Genomic DNA, 21,505 nt, shown 5'->3' on the forward strand with positions numbered 1-21,505 from the left:
CGGCCCATCCTGAGCCACCGGTCCCAAAAGGAACCGTGTTTTCACTACAGCTATCCGAAAGCGCCTACTTGGTTATCCTCAAAATTGCGGAATCATCATAAGTTGCTCGATCGCGTCCTGCAGATCACCGCATATCTCCATTTAATACCTAGTGTTTTTCTGAAATGAAATGGAGGGAGGGGGTGAAAAAAAGCATCTGAAAATACATCTGGTCACCCCGGAGCCACGTCTCCCAGCATGCCTCTTTGGACACATACTTCACATCGTTAGCTCGAAGGGTAACGTGCTACGGTGCAACTCGGGCACGTGGTGAAAAAAGAACATCGCAGAAGGTGATGTCGAACTCTTAATTATAAAAAAAAAAAAAAAAAAAAAAACGCCCAAATAAATAACAAGCCTAAACACAAGTGTTGCACTTGGAAATAAAATCAGAATAATTGGACAAAAAATAAATAAAAAAAAAAAAAAAAATTCTCGATGGTCTTCTGCAGTTGTGATCAGCCAAGGTATCTTAATAGAGGCTCAGCGAAAGAAATTTTTAAATGTAGAGCCTGGCGCGGAGAAAAACAGCACCCTGATTCTGATCCGAGGAAAAAACAAGTTCTTTCATAGCACCTTGTCTTTCCCAGTGCATGCGCGGACACACGCCCACGTGCACTCCCCTGTACAGTAAAAAAAGCTGCAGACGTACTCCAGATGGTTCAGACAGGCCCCTCAGCGCTCCTCTGGCCTACGGACCGAGAAACGCCGGCCTCTGGGTTTGTGTTCCAACTGTACATCCGTACAAAACCACCTCTGCGATAAAAATCGCTGAAACGCATCACTCGGAAAAGACGGTGAGACTTGGCGGTTCGGTTTAAATTAAAGCTATTCCTCGGTGAGGTGGTAAGTGGAAAGCGGCTGTCTGGTGCCTCCTGTCGTAAAAAAATCGGGTACGAGCACGTACAAAACAACGTGCGCTCTCCTATTAAGAGTCTTTGGAATGTAATTCCCGAAATGGCGGTTGGTTCGAGTGCCGTCTGCCTGCGTGAGTTTCGCGCCTACATATTTATAGTCAGGCCATTGCGCTTTAGCATTCGTTAAGGTAAAAAAAAAAAAAAGACAATATTGAGTGAAATGTGGCGTTGCCTTTATGCGGCTTTGAGTGTTTGTGTGTCCCACCCCCCTGTTCCTCCTCACAAAACGTTGAGTAGTGCGGCGGCAGTTCAAGAGCATAAACACACACAGTGCTTTGTAAACTGAAAAAAAAAAAAAAAAGGGGGGGGGGGGGGGGGGGAGGTGAACGGAAAATTATAGTAGTGTAGAAAAACCGTTACTCCCAGACGTTACTGTTGGATCACAGAGCAGCGAGGATTCCAAATGTTTTTTTTGTTTTCAAAAAAAAAGCGGTGTGATTAGTATTACAAGAAATCACTGAGGCATCCTAGGATAGCGAGGGATTGAAGGAAGGTAGTGTCCTGTGACCGTGACCCAGCCAGTGGGGTGCAGGACCAACTGTTTATCTGTGTGTGTATGTGTGTGTTTCAACAGGTGATATCTGTCCACTGTAGTCTTCAGTCTCTCTTGGCCCAAATGGAGGTCTCTAAAACAAAAAAACATTGGAATTTTACTTTAGATACATTTTCTTCCAACACACCCAAATGTCAGTTCAACATCAAAGCATCATGGCAGCGTCTTTGACATAGCACGCTAAAAAATGGAAAAAGTATTGTGATATTCTAAGTAAATTTGTGAACATTTTTAGATTCAGGAAATTACTTTACAAATGTGCCATTCTATAAAGTTGGGGTGTTTGTTTGGAAGGTTGGAAAACATATGGTAGAGTGAATTTATCCAATTTACACTTTTTAATTCGGTGCATGTACAATTAGGAATGTACTGCATAGACGTCGGAGAAAAAGAAAAACACTGCCGCGCTGGTCTTGTACTGCAGCTTGTGTGTTTGCGTCAAACTCTGGAAAGCAACCTCCGCCTCTGCAGCTCCCACATCCCCCTCTCCTGTCTTACCAGTGTGACCACATTGTTTTTTTTTTTTTTTCAGACAAAAATCTTGGCGAGTGCGTCTGCGCCGGCGCTGGCGATGAAGGGCTGGGAGGAGTGGAAGGCCACGTCGTGAATGGCCTCGTCGTGCTTCTTCCTGTGGGCCGTGATCTCCTGCACGCATGTCCTGTTGTCCAGCATCCACAGGCGCACCGAGCAGTCGTGGCCTGCAGGGGGCGGAACGGGACGCGTAGAGAATCATATTTTTGGAGGCAAGGAGCGCTGTCGGAGTTCACTAAGATATCCTATTGTGAATAAAATCGCGCTGGTATTCGCATTTATCAACCTGAATTGATCAGGTGATGAGAAGCGACAGTAAAAACAGTGTGTTGAACTCAACAAAAGCCGGTCCGTTATTCCAAATATGAAAAAGCTCCCCGCCGGTGGATACTCACTGCCAGAGATGAGGTAAGTGCCTTTCGGGTCGGTGGTCAGACAGGTGACTGCATCCAGGTGAGCCACCATGGAGTGCACCACTTTACCTGTGACGAGACCGTGACGTTTACATGCTCGCCGAGAAAATGAACACGAGCTCGCGGTGCACTGAAAGTGTCCTTGCGGGTACCTGTTTTGTTGTCAAGGAAACGGATGGTGCGGTTTTCGTGCGCGGTGATGGAGACGGCCTCAGACGGGTGACTTACCACGCGATTAATTAGTTCACTCCCTGCAACGGGGGGAAAAAAATAAATCACTGAATCCCAGTGGCAGAAATATTCCATGGCAGCTACCAACACCCTGGCGCTCCCTTGAGAGTCGTGCTGATTTCTGGAACCTACCGTCCTTGGTCTGCGTCTCCAGCGCGGTAACGCTCTGCTCTGTGTTGAGGTCGTACAGCAGCGTCTCGCCGCCGTCGAAAGACGCCACCACCTGGTTGGGGTCGGAGGCGACGAAGGCCACCGAGGTGGGCGTCCCGTGCTCTGGGAAGAGGTCGAGACGCGTCACGCATCGGGTTCGTGCGACAACCCCGGACGAGCGCGGCGGGCACGCGCACGTACCTCTCTCTTTATTGAAGACGGACAGGCAGGGGGCCGAGTTCTGGGGGTCCCAGATGCGAACGGTGCCGTCGGCTGAGCAGGAGGCGAGACGATGATGGGCCGCAGAATAAGTCAGACCCCACACGCTGTCCTCGTGGCCCACCAACACACTGCTCTCAATGCCGGGGTCTGAAGGAGAGCAGGTAAGAAAAGCTAAGCGCTGGATAAACGCTTTTGGCTAATTGTTCTTTGTGTCCCGTGCGTGTGTTTTATCGTCACCGTAGTTGTCGTACGGATCCACATTGAGGTCCGGCATCTTCCAACACCTCACACTTCCGTCCAGACCTCCGCTGTAGCAGGACTCTCCGTCCTCCCCCATCGTCAGCGACAGAACGGCACCACTGGGCGTAAGGAGGACGCCGGTCATCGCATTGCACTTGCGCTGGTCGCTAGCGTGCTAAAAGGTCAGCCTCAACCCACCTGTGAGCTCGAAACGTGTAGATGGGCTCGACGTCCAACGCCGCGTTCCTGCGAAGGGACGGTGTTTTATTTGTTTTCCTTTATGGTAAATGGTCTCAGCTGTCTTCCCGAGGGCTGTCAAGCCGTCTTACTTTTTCGAGTGCATGGCCTTGTTGAGGTTCCACAGCTTGAGCGTGCCGTCCTCCGACGCCGTGAGCAGGACCGCCTGGCTGGGGTGGAAGGTCAGCGCTCGGATGGCATCGAAGTGGCTGCGCAGCGTGAAGCGCGGGTTCCACGTCTTCTTGAACTCCTCTCTGTTGTCCTGCATCTGACAAGCGTTCGCATGGTCAAGGCAATGTAAATTCTGTCCTGTGCGCTAGGAGGGGGACGAAACCAAAAAAAAAAAAAAAAGGTGTATTTACATCCATGGAGAGGTCGTTGTCGTTGGCCACGGTGAGATCGGCCAGTTCGCCCAGGTTCATGTCCCCTCCTCCGACTGCGTCCATGATGAAGACGTCCGAGGAGAAGCCCAGGGCGCCGCCTGCGGATGCGGAGGTTACAACGCGAACAAGTCAGCTGCGCAAACGTCACCATTTCACGACTGTGAGCCAAAACGACCGCTAAGGTTAGCAAAGGGCCTGAGATATCCGCGCCAAAGCTCCATGCATCCTGTTTCCTCGTGTGAACAGTATTTATAGCTGCAGGAGCACCGCTAACCCTATGCAGCCTTTAAAACTCAAACCTATAAACATGCTTTTAGGGATTCGGGGGAGCGTACTTGGAGAGTTTGTTGTTCTGTATTTGGTCGGGGGGCGGGGGCGGGGGTCTTACCTTCCCCGGAACGAGCCTGTCCTGACACGGAAGGGGGCGGGGTGGGTTTAGGGGGGAAGTCCGACATCATGCCTTGCAACTTGTTCCTGCGGTTCTCTGAACCCGGCGAGAGGGAAGAGACAACACATCCGGTCATGCGGTGCGGTGGGTCGGGGGGTCGGCGAGGGGCAAGCAGGTGGGCGAATGAGAGGGACATATGCAGAAAGAAGAATGCAGACGCAAATATGAGAAGACTCCATTCCTTAAACACAACGGGATTTAAAGGATTTCTTCTAGGAGGAGGATGAAATCGACTGAAGCGCAAGATGGCAGAGTCAATAGGACTGGAAAGATCTAAATGTGGGCATGGAGAAAGAGGAGGCGGCATGCACTGTGAAAACCTCCGTCGACCCCAGGAGGCGGGTCTACGGACGGAGGTGACGGCTAAGCAGTGCTAAGAGTCACAGACAGCTCGTGAAACAGAACAGAGAGACGGGTGGTTGGGAAAAGAGGTCGGTTTTATTGACAGGAAAAAGATGCCAGGACACAATGAGAAAGTAAAACAGAAAAAAGGTGATCGGGGGGGGAGGAAGGGGGAGAAAGAGAGGGCGGAGACGACAGATGCACCGGCGGCAGTGATTCTGGCAGTGCCGGTGCTTATGTTGCTACGGCAACAGCGTACCTAGCTCCCGTCCGTCCCCTGAGATCCGAGCCTCTCCCGCCCCCTCCCCATCCTCCCCCGAGCCCAGGAAGTCAAATTCACTCAGGGCGTCTTCCGAATCGTCTTCATCCTCCTCGTCCTCGGGGTCCAGGTCTGTGGTCATGGGTTCGGAGCCCATCTGGACGAGGAAGACAGGCGGAGGTTGATTGGATGTCTGGCGATGGCGCAGCCGGAGCGTTCACGCGCGCGCTCGCGTTCGGCCTCACCTTTATTCGAGACTTCTTGTTTTTTCGAGGTCCGTCGATGCAGTCGGCGGTCATGCCTTGGAAGTCGTCGTCCTCGTCGCTGTCGTCCTCGTCATCCTCACAGCCGTGGAGGAAGGGGATTTTGTCCAGCACCGAACCCCCCAGGCGCTCCTTCGAGCTTTCCTTCCCCGCGTTCCTGCAAACAGACGCAGCTTAGAAGCTGTACTTTGTACTAAGCGCGTGGCTTAAGCGTTCGGAGAAGACCTTGTTACATAAAAACCAATACATATTATGATAAATATATTTATCAATATCAAAATTCCACCTCCGGTTGTCTGTTACTTTAGTTCCAGCTCCAGGGAAAACCTTTAGAGTCAAGGGACTCGGGGGAGGTCGGTACGAGATTTTGATGGAATATATATTTTGATGGAAACATAACCAGATCAACAAATAAATAGGTGAATAAAATCACTTAACAAAAAAAGATGTGAAGTCTCTTGGGGGGGGGGCATGAATTAAGCTGTATTACCATTGACAAATAGATATGTTATTTTTGGCATTTAAAAAGATTATTTGGAAGGTGAGAAAACATTTATATATATATATATATATATATATAGTCACTCCTCGTTTAACGACAACAATCTGTTCTAACGACTACATTGTTAAGCAAATTTGTTATTAAGCGAAGGATTCCCTTTGCCAACTCAAATCGTCATATATAAGAAGTAAACTGTATAGCCTTACGGTAGGCTAGCCTATCGTAGCCTAAATGTTAACCTATTGTCTGTGAAAAGTTACAAGTTAGCCTAGCCTAATGTTGACAATAGAGTTGGTGTTATTGCTATAGATCACATATGTCAAAGTCAAGGCCCGCGGGCCGGATCCGGCCCGTGAACAAATTATCTCTGGCACCTGGGATGAAACTGATTATTATTAGAACCGGGCCGCAGCCGCCTGCTGATGTTTTAAACGCACCAACACTGCATTCCCCACAATGCAACGGTACCCCGCAAACTCAGCAGTCAGAGCAGATGTCAAATTTCAGCTACCTCCTCCCCAAAACTGGCTAAATGAAAGGTGGACGCTGAGAACAGAGGATTTCAAGGCAGGTGGGAGGCAGAGTACATGTTCACGGAGGTAAATAGCAAACATGTGTGTCTTTTATGTGGAGAGAGTTTGGCTGCAGATGCGGATAGAAAACTTTCCCAGCTGCAAGACCGTGAAAGAGAATCTCTCTACCGCCGTGTTCCCGAGTGCACGATTTGCCGATAAAGTCCACATACTTGCTGCCGACTTCCGACTCCGATTTGCTGACTTAGAAGCCCAAAAAAGCAGTTTTGCTCGTCAATCCTTTTGCAGTTGACGTGGAGAGCGCACCATCAAACCTACAAATGGAGTTGATTGAGCTCCGGTGCACTGGAGACACACTGAAGGAAAAATGTGAGAGCGGGTGCTGCTGAGTTTGCACGTTTCATCCCCGACACGATGCCCGGCTGCGCAACCAAGCTGCTCAGACGCTCTCTATGTTTGGCAGCACATACCTGTGTGAACAACTGTTCTCTTGGAGCAAAACAAAACATCACACAGGAGCCGTCTTAGTGAGAAGCACCTTCACTCAATCCGGAGGATTTCCTCATCTCAGAGCCTGACCCCGGGCATTGATGAACTTGTACAAAAAAATGAGACGCCACCAAATATCAGGCTCAGCCTCAGACAAGTGATCATCACAGAGCATGAACGTATTTTTAGTTTTTACTTCAGTTCAATTTTTTACATTTGTTTCCACAAGACGTGATTTTTCTTTGAAGAAAGTATTGTTTTGTCTGTGTGCCATAGATTATTGCATTTTAATGTATTGTATTTTATCTATTTTTCAATTAATGCATTTATTTTTCAGTTGATGGACTAATTGCAGATAGGAACCATCAGCTGATTTGATTTATTTATTTTTATTTTCTCATTTTACTATTCGAAAGCAGTGATTGATATGATCATAGAGCAGCACGATAATGGATTTTCAGTTTAGAATGCATACAATTTCATTGATACATTTAGGTCTTGGTTCAATAGGCTATGTTCAGTAAGTTCAATATGTTTTAATAAACACTGAATTAGTCCGGCCCTCGGCTTGTAACAATTTTCTTTTTTTTTGGCCCTCAGTGTATTTGACTTTGACATCCCTGCTATAGATCTTTAATTATACCATTAGCTTATTGTACACAGCTACGTTTGGGTACACTTACACTCTCGACTATGCTGCTACTGTACTCGGCGCATAAACATTGACGTCGCAACTTCGAGATATTTTCGAATATGAACATTGGTCAAAGTCGTAACGCCCGTCGTAACTGATTTGTCATTAAGTGAGGAATGACTGTATGACAAAAGCTGTGGATTCCTCTGTGGATGAACTTGCTTTAAGAGTATTTTCTCTCGCGTCAGTACAAGCAGGTTCATATGATGAAACTGACGCCAAAAAGTCTGAGGTGGAGTCGCCGCTCACTAGACACCAAATGAGGACGCCGTGTGACACTTCTTGGACAGGGATGCACATATCCGGCGCGTCAGGCGGGACTTCTTTTAGGGTGTGAAAAATGCTGACGCACGCACACACCCAGACCAGAAGAATTCAGGGGTACACCCTCCAATGACTCGGTTGAGTTTAATAAATCTACTGAGCATGTCAGTGGAACTATGGTTATGTATTGCAATTCTATTCACTCTGAGTCACATTATTCGAGGGCATTATCTGGTACTTTTCCCGTGTTTCCCGGCTTCAGCCGTTTAAACGATGAGCCAGCCGAGGAGGAGAATCGGGCGAGCGTACCTCTTGATCTGTTCCTCGATCTGTCTGACCAGCAGGGACTCTCCGCCGGCCCGCGCCTCCGGCTCCGGCGAGGCCTCGGCAGGAGGCGGGCCGTTGGCCTCGGGGCTGCTCCGCCCGAGCAGGGAGCGCACTCGCTTCGAACGCATGTCTAGAATGGTGTCTGAATACCCGACCTCCTCCAGGTATCTATGGGAAATAACGCAAATAAATGCGTATTTACTGAGGTGGTTTGACTCATCGGACGTTTCATTCATTTCGAGGATTCGCAGCTTCGGGTCAAAGAGGCTGATGAAAGACAGGTCTTACTTGCGTAGTAACTGTCGTCCCTCCTTCCAGGACATCTGGTTGGCAGGCTCGGAGTCTGACTCAGCCGGCCCATTGAGGACTACCCAAAAAAAAAAAAAACAGGATTGAAATCGATAGGGGGTGTGGGGGGGTGGAGGTGATCTAAAAGTAAAGCGAAGCGTCGGATTTCACAAACATCCGAGGGGAGGGTGAACGTACGCTGCTCGGCCTCCGTCTCTGGCTTCTTGTCTCCGAGGCTCTGGTCGTTTCCCGTCTTCAGCTTCTGGTGCTTCGCCCTGCGGAGCCGGGAGACACCACATGAGGGCGCCGCGACACCCAAACACGGGAGGACTTGACCTCCGAATGCCTGTCTAGGGATAACGGGCTCAATAAGGAACAGGCCATTAGGAGTTTCCTGGCATCGGCCTTACCTCTCTTGTTTGAGGGCGTACTCCAGCATTTTAATCCGCCTCACTAGGTCCTGCTTCATGTTCTCCTGCCCTTTCCTCTCCCCCTGTAGGAATGCTACCTGAGCCTGAAAACACACAAACATCCACAGAACGGTAACAAATAGGCACCAGTGTTGATCTTATGACGGCTGCCAAAATGCATATTGTTGAAGCCCGATTAAAAAACGAGGCGCTGCCCGAGGGGGCGAGGGGCCGGAGCGTTAGTTATCGACCAAAGAGTGTGAAAATGACGGAAAACAATCTGGTGTGACAGGCATCGCAAGAATGATTTCTGAGAAGCCGCTGCAGAACACATAAGTAGAGGGTTGTGGAACGGGGCGCTTATTTTTAAACTTCTTCTGACCAAAGGCCTCACTGTGCATCTGCAGGCGAGGGAAAAGGAGACAGACGCCGGCCAGTTTCAAATACCTACACTTCAGACGCACACTCGCTTTAAATGCCTAGTCCTACTTTTAAGGATTTCTAAAACAACAGACAGGTTTTTTGGTTCAGGAGAACAGTGGTTCAGTGCGGCCCTATTTCCCTAAATCTACAGTAAAGGCACCCTTTAGTCAAAGTGCCATTTGGATTGGCAATATATACTGCTCCAAAAAAAATAAAGGGTACACTTAAACAACACAATGTAACTCCAACACAAAGTCAATCACTTCTTCTTCTCCTTTCGGCTTTTCCCTTCAGGAGTCGCCGCAGCGAATCAACCTTCTCCATCCAACCCTATTCTCTGTATCCTCCTTTCTCACAACAACTATCTTCTTATCCTCCCTCACTACGTCCATAAATCTTCTCCTTGGTCTTCCTCGAGACGTCCTGCCCGGCAGCTCCGACTCCAAGTCAATCACACTTGCGTGAAATCAAACTGTCCACTTAGGAAGCAACACTGATTCGTTTTGACTCATTTTAAAGACATTATATCAACGCTGGATCAGACTGCAGTGCGCTTTTACACTTTCACTTGGAGTGTGATTCCAAATCCAGACCTCCATGGGTTCATACATTTGACTTCCATTAATCATTTTGGTGTGATTTTGTTGTCAGAGCATTCAGCTATGTAAAATACAAAGTATTTAATAAGAATATTTCATTCATTCGGATCTAGGATGTGTTATTTCAGTATTTATTTTTTCGAGCAGTGTATAATGATCAAATCAATGCATGCATAAAATATAAAAATACCGTTATGAAATTCATGAAAAAAAATTTCAATCGAAGGGGCACCGCTGCCTTCATAAACAAGTTGGAACAGTCGTGCAGTCGAGATGAACATGAGAGGCAGAGTCCAGGTTGAGCAAATTAGTGAAAATTAGTATGTGATGAAGCAATTCGTTTTAATTACAAGCAAGATTCAAAGTGCATGTTTGCCAATGAAATGTAGAGTAGACATGAGGGATTGACGTAATGAACCGGTCCTAATATGCAGGTAGGCTTTAAATGGTCGGCACAGCAGGCTGTTATACGCGATGTTGCCGGTTTGATCCCCCCGCTAAAAACAGTGTAGCAGAGTCCTGGAGCGAGATCCCGAACCCCCAATTAGCTCTGATGAGCCGCCTGCTGTCGCTGTACGGCAGCCTCCCTCCATCAGTGTGAGAGCAGATGTGTGAGATAACACCAGCTAGTGCGAAGGAGTGAACCTCTCCGCAGCCCGTGCAGGGATATTCAAATGAAGGCTTAGCATTAACGAGTGAAGTAATAATTCGGTTCAGAGAGCTCTTTGAAACTCGGGACTTATCCAAAACCGTCCCTGGTGTCACGGTGCCATTAAAAGCAACGGCTCAAAAAGGGGTTGACGGCGGTCGCGGGCTAACTCCTACCTTGTCTGTGCAGCGTGACTCACAGCCACAGACACCTTTTCTGCTGCTACCCTTTGGCTGTGTTGAAAACGTCTGGCATCTATTTCTACATCAGCAGCCAAACAGAACATATACTCCGAATGAATTCTTAGGATACAGAAAAACATGTGACGCCGATTGATTTTTATGCAGCAGGAAGCTGAAGGTGCAATGAAACCAGATTTTCTCGCCATCGTGAATGCGTCATCACGTTACGCACGCGTGGTATCAAACTGACCATCGACATCTCTCGGCCTGGTCGCGCTGACGGTGCGTGGAAGCCTGCGTGTGACGCCCGTACAGCGCTGCGACTCAAACCCGGAGGTTCGTATCTGTGCTTACGCAGTTACGCAGGTGACTGCATGAAATTGGAAACCTAATGGTGGCGGTGAGGCGTCATTTTATGACATATTTTATATAGAAGTAGGTTGATATGGGTGCTGTTCCCGCGGTTGTGCCGTCCTGATGACGGCTATGGCGGTAAAGAGAGGACAGAGAGTCGCTGGTAAAATGACCCCTGTAACTGGAGTAGGACCAGTGTGGCCGCAAACTGGGTTTTCCTTTTTGTTTGTTTGTTTTCCTCTGAGCCACACCTGACAACAGCACCATGGAGATAGCTGCAGAATTTCTTTAACATGCTACTCCAGGTTAGCGGTATATTAAAATGCATTTAAGCACCTTAAATGTAGGCCGTGTCAGGCGCCAGTCGTACGCTGTAATTTCTCTCCATGAATCTCTCTCTCTCTCTCTCTGAGCAAAGTTGTGCTGAAGCATTAATGCCTCATTTTCTTTTCTTTTTTTTTTTTTACAGTCCATTTCTCCTCTGCATGCATCCACGAGTCTGCGCCCACACGCATACCCAGTCATGTAAAACTAGAACGGTCTAAAAAACCGATCTCGTGGGGCAGGCATTCGGTCTACTTGAGAGGGCAGTCAATCATCCAGGAAAGCAGACACAGTCATGTAACAGGCTCGGGGGTGGAGTTGGGGGGTGGGGGGTGCTAGAGAATAATATGCCAAGAAACTTTCCCGCTGCTGCTGCTGAGTAATCCTGATTAATGCGATGTAATTTTAAATGCTTATCTGGGAGTTTTGGAGGTAACTGTGCAAAGCGGGCTTGTCAACACTGCAGGTATGACCTGAAAGGTCTTCAAACACATGCAGCTTCAAACTGTCCTCCCCTATGAGAAGTATTTATCCGAGCACCTCAAAATGTAAACGGGGGGATTATTTGTTAATCTGACAGGTTGGAAAAGCCCCGGGTCATTGGCTTTGGAAGTTTGAAAACTAGTAATTAGGCGAAAAACAAAAGAAAAGCCTCGCGTATGAAGCGGAGTGGCCGCGTATAATTTGCTGCGGTCGGTCACAGCGGCGACCGTAAAGCCGGCCGCAGCAGCTGCCGCTGTGCCGGGCATTCCCAGCTGCACGCTACGCGGCAAATGTAAAGCTGCCGGTGCGGTGGAGGTTTTTCGACGCTCTGTCGGAGCACGTCAAACAGAGACGTGCACTGGTTGGAAGCCAACATTATCTGAAACTCGGCTGGTAAAAAAAATAAAAATAAAAAAAAAAATAAGAAAAATTTTTTAGACCAATGTATTCATTTAGGCACCAAAAGTCATTTATCAGAAATACATTTTACTGATGATAAACGAAAAACAACAGAGCATAGACAGTGTATGTAAGCACTGTATAAAAGAAGGTCAAAAAAAAAAAAAAAAAAAAATCAATGACAAGTTAACTTTTTTGCTTTCGTCATTGAGCGTACGGCACAGGACCGTTGCTTTAATGGTGGCTACTCTTCCACTCCGCTGCCCGAACCAAAAGCACAGACTCATCAGTTTCACTGAGCATCCCTCACTTCCTGAATTTAAAAAGGACGGCAGCGGCGTCGGGCCAGCGAGCTCCGTAATGCCGAATTCACTCGACCGCCGTTGCGGCAAATCCTGCTGCTGAACCAACCCGGAGAAAAGGGTTTTGTAAATTTCCAACTCTTAAGCGCAATGAATCTACCTCACGCTTCGGGGGGGGGGGGGGGGGGGCTTCCTGCGTTCCTGCTCCAAAACGTATGCAGACAAGCTACAACCTGCTCAAACACACACACACACACACACACACACAGATAAGCATCCAAACCCTACGTGGCATTGCCCTGTACTCCTCAGAAAGATTGGTTACCGTGTCAGTACTGAGAAAACACAAAACCCCGAAACACATCTGAGACACAAGTAAGGCAGGGCGAAAACACACACACTTAGATATCCAACGGGAAGCACTCAGTAAAATCCATCTTTTGCTGAAACATAATCCTCATCAAAACAGAGGTATCAGCGTGTCGGAGGGTTTAATGCCTGACATCCTACTTTACTCTCAGATATCTCCTGGTCTCTGGATGTGTCTGCTCGTGGGGACGAAGAATATCCCACCGCTGAAGTGATAAGATAGTTGATTGTGCATTCTGAAAAATAAAAATAAAAATCTCACGCGGAATGTGACTCATCTCTGACAGCAACCCACGCACAGGAGTTTTGTTAAAACACGAAGGAGAGGGTTGTTCTGGCGGAGCCGTTTTAACAGGGCCTGATATGAGACGGTTATTTTTCCTGTCCGCGACGACGGTAAACTAACAAGGCATAAAGTATACAGGAACCCCGCCAAAGGGGAATCTGACGTGCCACCTGATCTCTCCTTCCTGTGGGTGGGTTTCCTCCGTGTGTCCTCCTGCTGCTAACCTTTTGTTTGCCTTTTTTTTTTTTTCTTCCAAATTTGGTGTTGCATGGAAAGCTCATGCATGGGGAGGGAAGGGGGGGGGGGGGGGGGCTTTTCCACCCATTACATGCTGCAGATCAGGGTCAAGGGCAGCTTTCCTCCTCCGCTGGCCACGCTCCATCTCCTCATCCCTTCATCCCCTCATCCCCGCGAGAGTAGCCACATGCCAACAAGTAGAGCGATGAACTTTTCTGGGACAGCTTGCTTTGAGGGATGGTGCATTATAGAAAGTCAAATGCCTGCCTGCGTGGTTTAGTTAGAGAGCAGAATAGCGCTTTTTAAAAAAAAAAAAACAAAAAAAAAAACATGCAAGTCTTCTCTGCACTCACAACCCCAAAAAGGTTTCTGTGTATGCGCTGGCAACGGAAAGCCTCTGAGGCCAGCATACAAAGAAATGTCTTTTCCATTTGTGACATCTCCTTAGGCGAACACTATCTAAATAATAAATTATGGTAATGACTGTCTCCTACCAGAAGTGTTTGTCATGCTCCTGCAATGTTTGAGCCTCGACGCGTGGGGTGATGCTAGAAGAGAAGTTGGCACTGGAGGGGTGATTGCTTTTTTTCTCCCAACCCCCTCAATCGACACGTTAATGGACCAGTAGGTTTTCTCTGGGTGAATTTCATATCTTGTAGTCGAGAAGCAGCTCTTAACCTGACCGATTAAAAAACATTTGCTGCTCGAGTCATTGTGGAAGTGATTAATGTGGTAAATTATATCCATCAGATGAAGATTGGACTGGATTTCTTCACAAACTTTTTTGAAGTACTTTCGCACAGTGACCTCTGGGGAGGAATGTTGAAAACATTTCAACGCTGCAAAGACAGCTGACAAAAAATTGCAGTAAAATTAGCTCTTTAAAATACTGTTTGCTTTGCATATAGACATTTAGTTGCATAAAACTATCACTTCTGTGTGCGTGTGTGTCTGTGTGCGTCCAGGGCCAAATACAAGACACACTGGATGTTGAGGATATTTGACGCTATGTTAGCTGTTACACCCATCACTGGTGCAAATGTTTTGAGGGGGGCTGCTTTTGAAAGAATGAATCTTAAACATTTACAAACAATTACAAAAAACACCAATGTGTTCGTGTGAAAGGGGAAACTGTAGTGTGAAAACTTTTTTTGCGATTTTTGCACAACATGACACAACAACAAGACAAGATGGCAATAAACTAGTTAGAAAAGCCGTCGAACAGACGAGATACAAACTTGCAACGTTAGCAGACATTAGCCTGTACATGTGTCATATGTGTGTCATGCCTGTAAGCCAAATGTTATTAATTAGATATATGCATCCAGGGAGCCCTTGGGCCAAACTCGAAAGGGAGCGAAGTCATCTGGGTCAGCAGTGATCTTCTACATGACAATTAGCAGGTTAATGGACATAAATGCCTCAAAATGTGATAAACACCAAGAGCTGGAGCAACGGTTCATTTGCTGCGCAGTCAGCCTTTCTGTCAATTACGCCGTGGCGGGGGTCGGATTGAAAACAAATAAAGGAATAACACGAGTTGATGAGATCAAGCCTGGTTGGGAGGACGGAACCGCACTTATGAAATCGTGTAACACAAGTGGAAAAGGAAATGGTAAATTCCCTTCATTAGTACTAAAAGGGCTTCACAGTGTCGTCACTGATACAATCAAACACTAATGGCGCAGGCCGCTATGCTACTTTCAAGCCAGCTCAGGAGGCTACGGCCGAGCCATAAATGTGTGTCGGACGTCCCTCCTGGCTGGGAGCAAGACGGACTTTGTATCCTGACCTGTCAGTAGATGCCACAGGTGCGCTTATCACATTGGAAAACACACTCGTAGCCGCCGCATGTCACGACGGCCCCAATGATGTGTAGAAACACTGGTTTCCTGCAGACTGGCACAAGGGACGGAGCTCTCCGTCCCATTGGTGACATCCGAGTGGCTTCCTTTACAAGCCTTTAAAAATCCCGCATGCTACACATGCACAGAATGTCACATGAAGATTACATGTGAGCAGACATATATTTATATATTTAACAGTGCAGAATAAGGCCAAGGGACATGCTAAATGGCGTGTTGAGAGCTCCATGTGTGTGGAGCCAGAGGGTTTCAGCATGTGGGTCTTTAAATGTAAGCTGGGTCATTTTTTTTTAATTTTTTTTTTTCAGTCTGACACCCCGGCATCCACTGTTTCTCCGCGAAAAGGAACAGTGTGATAATTGGACCTATGAAATGAGACCACGTGCAGCAAATTTGCACGCACAATCAAAGTTCCATAATAGGTTCCCATGACATGTTGTCGTGGTAATGGCCCATTTCGGACTCATATTTCCCACTCGTCCACATATGTGCCTATAAAAGCAGAGAGCGCTGGGAGTTTGTTATTGTTCATCCATATTTGATCAGACTCCTATTTATAACTCCATTGGTTTGAGAAAGGGTAAAAGTGAGAGGCAGAGTGCAAGGAGAGAAGCAAGTATGCGTTAGTTTTGTCAAATCCGAAGACTGGCAATGACTGGCACAAACTATACCATCTATTTCAAATGCAAGGCACCTTTGCTATTTGCGGAATAACTGGATTACGAAGCAGAATCCTGTCTAGCAATGCTCTGTGTCACATAGTTACATGCATGTGTGAGACCCGTATAATACGGCCTCTGTCTGCTGCTGTGTGCTCGAAATAACTGAAAACATACACGCACACACACTGTTGTTGTTGCAGCTGCACAAAATATGAAGAAATATTGCAAACACTAAACACAAAATGCAAATGTGTCACGCAGAAATACATCTGCAGTGTAATGTTGTGTAATAACGCGGGAAAATGACGGCACGTAGGGGCGTGCATCCCTGTGCTAAAAGGTCAGCGGGCCGGAGCACTTTCATATCTACGAATGAAACATCAGCAGGAACATTTCACTACCAATTCTATTCAAAGAGTAGCCTCAGCGCGGTTCCAATATGTGCAAACCTCACAGCTATGTGACAGTGTCACGATCCAACCACAACACAAGACCCACTAATTACTTGATTTCTATCTCTGGGGTTTCAAAAGCGGATTGTTGCCGGCTTTCCAAACTGCACTCAAAAACCACATCGCCCACTGATTCTGTGACTGCAGCGTTAAACCTGCATTTACTCGTGACACTGACAGGTGTGCCACTCCTAGTTTTAAAGGGGAAAAAACAATCCACATTTACATTAAATGATGAAAATTAAGAGATGGTGTGTAAAATGCAAATTGGCGGTTGGGGCATCTATAAATCAATACACTACCATCGATCATATTCCCATCATGTGTGGTGGTTAGTTAGCTTTTTGTCATTGTCATTTGAAATTAAAAAAAAAATTATTATTGATCAAGCAAGTGCACATCGTGCAGAGAATATAGGGTTGTAACATCTGCATATTATTTGCATTTTAAGGAATTAATGCACCCACAAAAAAAAAAACAATGCTCCAGAGGTGCATATTTATGGTTAACGGTGGGCATAACAAGCATATTTACCCTGAGTTCGTCTCTCTCTGCCTCCCAGCGGTATTTCTCGGCCTGGAAGCGTCCCCATTCGTACTGGATGAAGTGCAGGATCCCAGGAAGGGTCATACCCGAGTCCCCGTCCTGTGGCTCCCGGGGATGCGACGATCCGGGCATTGCTCCGGCCGCCGCCGCCGCCGCCGCCGCTGCCGCTGCCATCGCCCCGGTCGCCGCAGCTGATGTCGCCTGGCCCGGTGCTACTTTGGGCCCGTTCGGGTTGCGCCCTCCTCCGCTTATACCGCCTCCGGAGTTCGGGTTTGGTCCTCCGCCGGATCTGTCCGCCTCCATTTTAACCGTTCAACCTTTCGCCAGGATAGGAGAGATGAAAAGGGGCAAAGTTTAGGAACAATAATATGAATAATGAAGTACCCGTGTCCTTCTTCCAAGCTAGCCGCACTCCACTATCAGCTACCCTCCTTTCTTCCTATTCTCACACGAACGAAATTATTATGCCGTTGGTAAAATACTACACATCCGGTTGCGAAACTTCAACATAAAACCCCATAGTTCCAATTAGCGATGGCGGCTTAGAAACTCTGATTAGAATAACTTAAAATTGACAAATAAACCATTCTGCGCGATTTGACATTACGCCGAATAGATAGCTTGCTAAATTTCAAAGATACTAACTAGCAATACTTGTATGTGACTCTTATTTTGAAATTTCCCGAGCAGTTTCCTCCTCCCTATGTTAGCCATTGGATATGGCCAGTGTAGGTGACAAATATAGGGCCATGTTTTTCGTAATACACAATAAGCATGTCGCTATGGGAGATCATTTCCTGCCATTTTGTGAGCAGGGGCTGCTAGAAGCCAATGAAGGTAGGCATAACAAACCGAAATCTATTTCCGGTTTTATTTTTCAAACGGAAGATTCTCAAGAAGACTTCCGGCTTACCACTTTGTGACGCATTGTATGACTCGTCAAGGACATGGCAGAAACCTTTTTAATACATTTATTTTAATGGCTGGAAAACGAAGGCTTAGGGATGGATATTTCATAATCAACTTTATGCACATTTCACACGTATTGTATACACAAAAGTTTGGACATGACGTCATGTTTTAGAAATAAAAACTGTAAAATGTGAGTACTCTATTTACTTAACGTACATCCTACAGCGAATTTGTCTGAAAAAAAAAACTGTGATCTCTCCTTTTTTTTTCCTTTTAGCCGAAATAGCAACAGTAATATTTAGATTCAATCGAATATGTTGTTGAATATTGATAGATTATCAGCTGTACGCAGAATTGTCCACATAAGCAGTGTAGGGGGTGGTGGCGGTCATGCATTATTTTAAGCCTAATAATTTAAATTAGGCTTTTCCCATTGCTTCGGAAATGTTGTGTTTATCGATGGAGAAAATCATGTTTGAATATATGCTTAAGTAATTCACTTACTAAAAACAGTGGTCATCGATAAATACAGATTAAATTAAGATAGAGTAAATCAAGACATACGCACGGTCTTTTAAATCATACAACATCAGCATCTACTGGACGTTTGAATTATTTAAAAAAAACACACGTCGTCATGCTCTTATTTCAAAAGTGTAGAGACCGGCAGTGTGTTTTCTACTTCCGGGTCAGGCAGTCCGTCACATAGCTTGTCAGCGCGTAGCTACATCGGAGCTTAGGGTTTCTCCATTCAGCCCCCGCCAAACCATTTAACGTCACATGAACGCGGATAATCCGCACTGTTCGATTCAGTACTTTTAACCATTTCCGCACGATAGAGATTAATTTCAGCCTTCGGTTCGACCTTTTTCCCGGGTGTGCTGAATCCTTATAGCCGGCTGGGATGGACCATCGTTAGCACAACAAGGTGCAGCGTTGTTTTTGGACTGCATGACTGCTGTTGGACCTGCAGAGTCAATGCAAGAAGGATGCCATGCATTCTGCGAATTTTGGTGATTTAAAAGTAAATAATTTCGCGGTTATTTGCATTGTAATGTGAGACACATGTTATTGCATGAAGTATTACCTCACTTAATGTAGGTAGTTCCCCTCCCCAAAGGATACAGATCATAAAATCTGCATTGTTTTTCCAGTTTAAATACTTTGGACTGGCAAATGATGATGTATTCTAAGTGCATAGGAGGAATGCTTGTCAAAATTTAGATGTAATGGCTGACAAAACCAATGTCGTCTCCAGTTGCAACGGAACTGCTTGTGTATTGCGTTGTCTCAAAAGGCATTTGTGTTTGTCTTTTAAAGGTGGGATTCAACTCTTGTTCCTCTAGTGCTATACCAATGGGAACCTAAGCACCTGATTAAAAACAAAAAAAGAATAAACCGAAAATTGTTACTTAGACTGGAAAGCTAGCACTAGTTGCCATGCGAATCAGTTTTTGCCAGGGCTTATTGACAGGAGCCATCATCCTCAACCTCCTCATCCTCTACTATGTGTCTCGGGCACAGCAGCAAATGATGGAAAAGAGGAAGGAACTCGGAAAGGGCACCAGGAGGGTCGCCTTACCGGTGTCTGGCCTCGGAGCGGGTCTCGGCGGCCTCATAGGGCCCGGGGGCGATCCTGGAGCGGTCGGAGTCGGGGGAAACGGCCGTAGCCCACGTGTGACCGTGCTTCTCAGGGAGTTCGAAAACTTTGAGAATTACGTCGGAGATGTAGCTAATTCTTTCCTTAGACAAAGACCCGAACTCCCTTTCCTGGCTGTGGCCGACACGCCTCCTTACCCTCCACTGACACTGCCGGATGGTGCTCGACTTTTAGTGCTTGCCCCGAGCCCGGACCAGCCGCCGCACGCTCACAGACCGGAGTTCCACGTCCAGACGGAGTTTGTGCTGCTGGTGCCTGACGGAGTGGAGTTAGAGCAGCCCCGGGCTATAGAGAGACTGATCAGGGAGCTGGAGGGTGAGGGCGGAGGGCCGGTGAGGCTGGTTGCTGCACCCGTGCTGGCACGATCGGCCGTACAGTGTCTCCACCTGCGGGTGAATCTCAGGGAATGGACAGCCACCTACTCACCGGCCGCATCTGGGAGCAGTGGGAGCGTTTGCACAGCTTTACAAGGGGACGCAGTGGTTCTCATCCGAACGGAGGATCTCTTCAACCTCTCCGTACCCCTCGGCAGGCCCCTTTTCTCCTCCGTCTTCATCCAAACCGCCCTGAGAGGCTGGAAGGTCAAGCTGCTGGAGGGTCCCTGTTTTGCTGCCAATCACCGACCCCTCTTCAGCTCAGCTCACAACCAGTGGAAGGCTGACACTCGCTTGAGGGAAACCTCAAGCAAGCTGATGAAGAGCTTTGGTCTGAAGCGTCTCCTGTTGCCCGAAGGGAAGGAGCAGTGGTACGGTTGCAGCAAGGAAACATCTCGCTGCTTTGGTACAGTCCAAGATGACACACCAGACTATCTCTACTTAGACCGCTGGACGCCACCCTGTTGTCTGCGTGCACTTCGAGAAACGACAAAATATGTCATCAATATCCTTGAAAGCTCTGGAGTGCGCTACTGGTTGGAAGGGGGGACTTTGCTGGGAGCGGTCCGCCATCAGGACATCATCCCTTGGGATTACGATGTGGACCTCGGTATCTATCTTGAAGACGTACCAAACTGCGATCACTTGAAAAACCTGGATTCGGGCTCTTTGGTGGACGCGAACGGTTTCGTCTGGGAGCGTGCGGTGGAGGGGGACTTTTACAGAGTGCAGTACAGCGAGGCCAACCACATGCACGTGGACCTGTGGCCGTTCTACTCGCGCAACGGCATCATGACGAAGGACACGTGGACAGAACACAAGCAGGACGTCGAGTTTCCGGAGCACTTCTTGCAGCCGCTCGTGCCCATGCTCTTCGCCGGCGTCACGGCTTACAGCCCCAATAACCACCGTGCCTTCCTGGAGCTCAAGTTCGGGGAAGGCGTGATTGAGAACCCTCAGTACCCAAACCCTGCCAAGAAAAGACTAGACAGAAACAAATTATGAGCGAAGGAACATCCTTTGTGGTTTATTCCTTCAGAATCCCACCAAAAGTTCAGTATTTGCCAAATGTTTCACAGCTAAGAAGAGCTGATTATGATCTCATTCCTGTTCCTTCTGTTCTGATAAGAGGCTCGGAATGTCTTGAGGGTTTAGATAACAGCAGATTAAGACTGACATCAGATGAAATCCAGAAAAAACAGGTAGATATCAAGTCCGTACATTGTTATAAAAGACACTGTCCTAATAAACTTCTAAACAAAACAAACAAACATTAGTGTTACACAACATTGTATAACTATAACTACTATGATAGTGACAAATACTTTAATTTGATTAGTGGACTTTGATTTACTGTTTAAAGCCAGGGTGTATAGTATTCCTAGGTGGGGTTAATGATATTGCACTGTTTAAGAAACAAATGTACAGGTCGTTTACTTGGTTGAGTTTGTGGTCCTGTTTTTTTTTTTTAATTATTTTTATATTTCATGTTCAAAACATTTTCCATACCATCATTTCGGTTCGGAAGCCCCAACACCTGTTGGGTGACGAGTACTCTTCTTTTTGTTCATGAAAAGGCTGCTGTGTCAGGTTACAGACTCAACTGAAACCGTACCTGACGGTTTATATTGACAGTTTACGTTGTCCACCTGATGAGGCAGATTATAACCGAGTACCTGCTGTGTCTGGATG

General features: G+C 47.0%; 2 protein-coding genes across 7 annotated transcripts; one reads left to right on the top strand and one right to left on the bottom strand.

Moving 5' to 3' along the window:
• Positions 1-1,362: 1,362 nt before the first annotated feature.
• On the bottom strand, positions 1,363-17,318 carry strn4 (striatin, calmodulin binding protein 4). 6 transcript variants are annotated; one of them, XM_086164668.1, is made up of 18 exons: positions 16,856-17,318; positions 8,736-8,839; positions 8,524-8,600; positions 8,326-8,404; positions 8,020-8,205; positions 5,211-5,385; positions 4,966-5,122; positions 4,305-4,400; positions 3,896-4,014; positions 3,626-3,801; positions 3,495-3,542; positions 3,294-3,415; positions 3,036-3,203; positions 2,817-2,957; positions 2,606-2,704; positions 2,436-2,522; positions 2,008-2,207; positions 1,363-1,582 (listed from the first exon to the last, which is right to left on the bottom strand). In XM_086164668.1, exons 1-17 carry the CDS (start codon positions 17,168-17,170, stop codon positions 2,038-2,040), a joined length of 2,319 nt encoding a protein of 772 aa, XP_086020794.1. In that variant the 5' UTR covers positions 17,171-17,318; the 3' UTR covers positions 1,363-1,582; positions 2,008-2,037. The 6 variants fall into 6 exon arrangements, with proteins under 6 accessions (XP_086020794.1, XP_086020795.1, XP_086020793.1 ...); XM_086164669.1 differs by having other exon boundaries at positions 1,438-1,582; positions 3,626-3,795; XM_086164667.1 differs by having other exon boundaries at positions 1,438-1,582; positions 2,817-3,203; positions 16,856-17,184; positions 17,252-17,307.
• A 1,770-nt stretch (positions 17,319-19,088) lies between these two features.
• Positions 19,089-20,954, top strand: fkrp (fukutin related protein). Its single transcript, XM_086164672.1, has one exon. It carries the CDS (start codon positions 19,220-19,222, stop codon positions 20,816-20,818), a length of 1,599 nt encoding a protein of 532 aa, XP_086020798.1. The 5' UTR covers positions 19,089-19,219; the 3' UTR covers positions 20,819-20,954.
• The last annotated feature ends 551 nt before the right edge of the window (positions 20,955-21,505 follow it).

Source organism: Fistularia commersonii, chromosome 18, assembly GCF_037954325.1.
Source record: "Fistularia commersonii isolate RoL2024-O1a breed Wild chromosome 18, RoL_Fcom_v1.0, whole genome shotgun sequence".
Taxonomy (NCBI): Eukaryota; Metazoa; Chordata; class Actinopteri; order Syngnathiformes; family Fistulariidae; genus Fistularia; species Fistularia commersonii.

Coding starts and splice junctions, on each gene's coding strand:
- fkrp (XM_086164672.1), top strand. CDS start 19,220: ATGCGAATCAGTTTTTGCCAGGGCTTATTGACAGGAGCCATCATCCTC.
- strn4 (XM_086164665.1), bottom strand. CDS start 17,170: ATGGAGGCGGACAGATCCGGCGGAGGACCAAACCCGAACTCCGGAGGC. Junction 3,416..3,494: donor TACACGTTTCGAGCTCACAG/GTGGGTTGAGGC, acceptor CCTTACGCCCAG/TGGTGCCGTTCTGTCGCTGA. Junction 2,523..2,605: donor TTTCCTTGACAACAAAACAG/GTACCCGCAAGG, acceptor GTCTCGTCACAG/GTAAAGTGGTGCACTCCATG.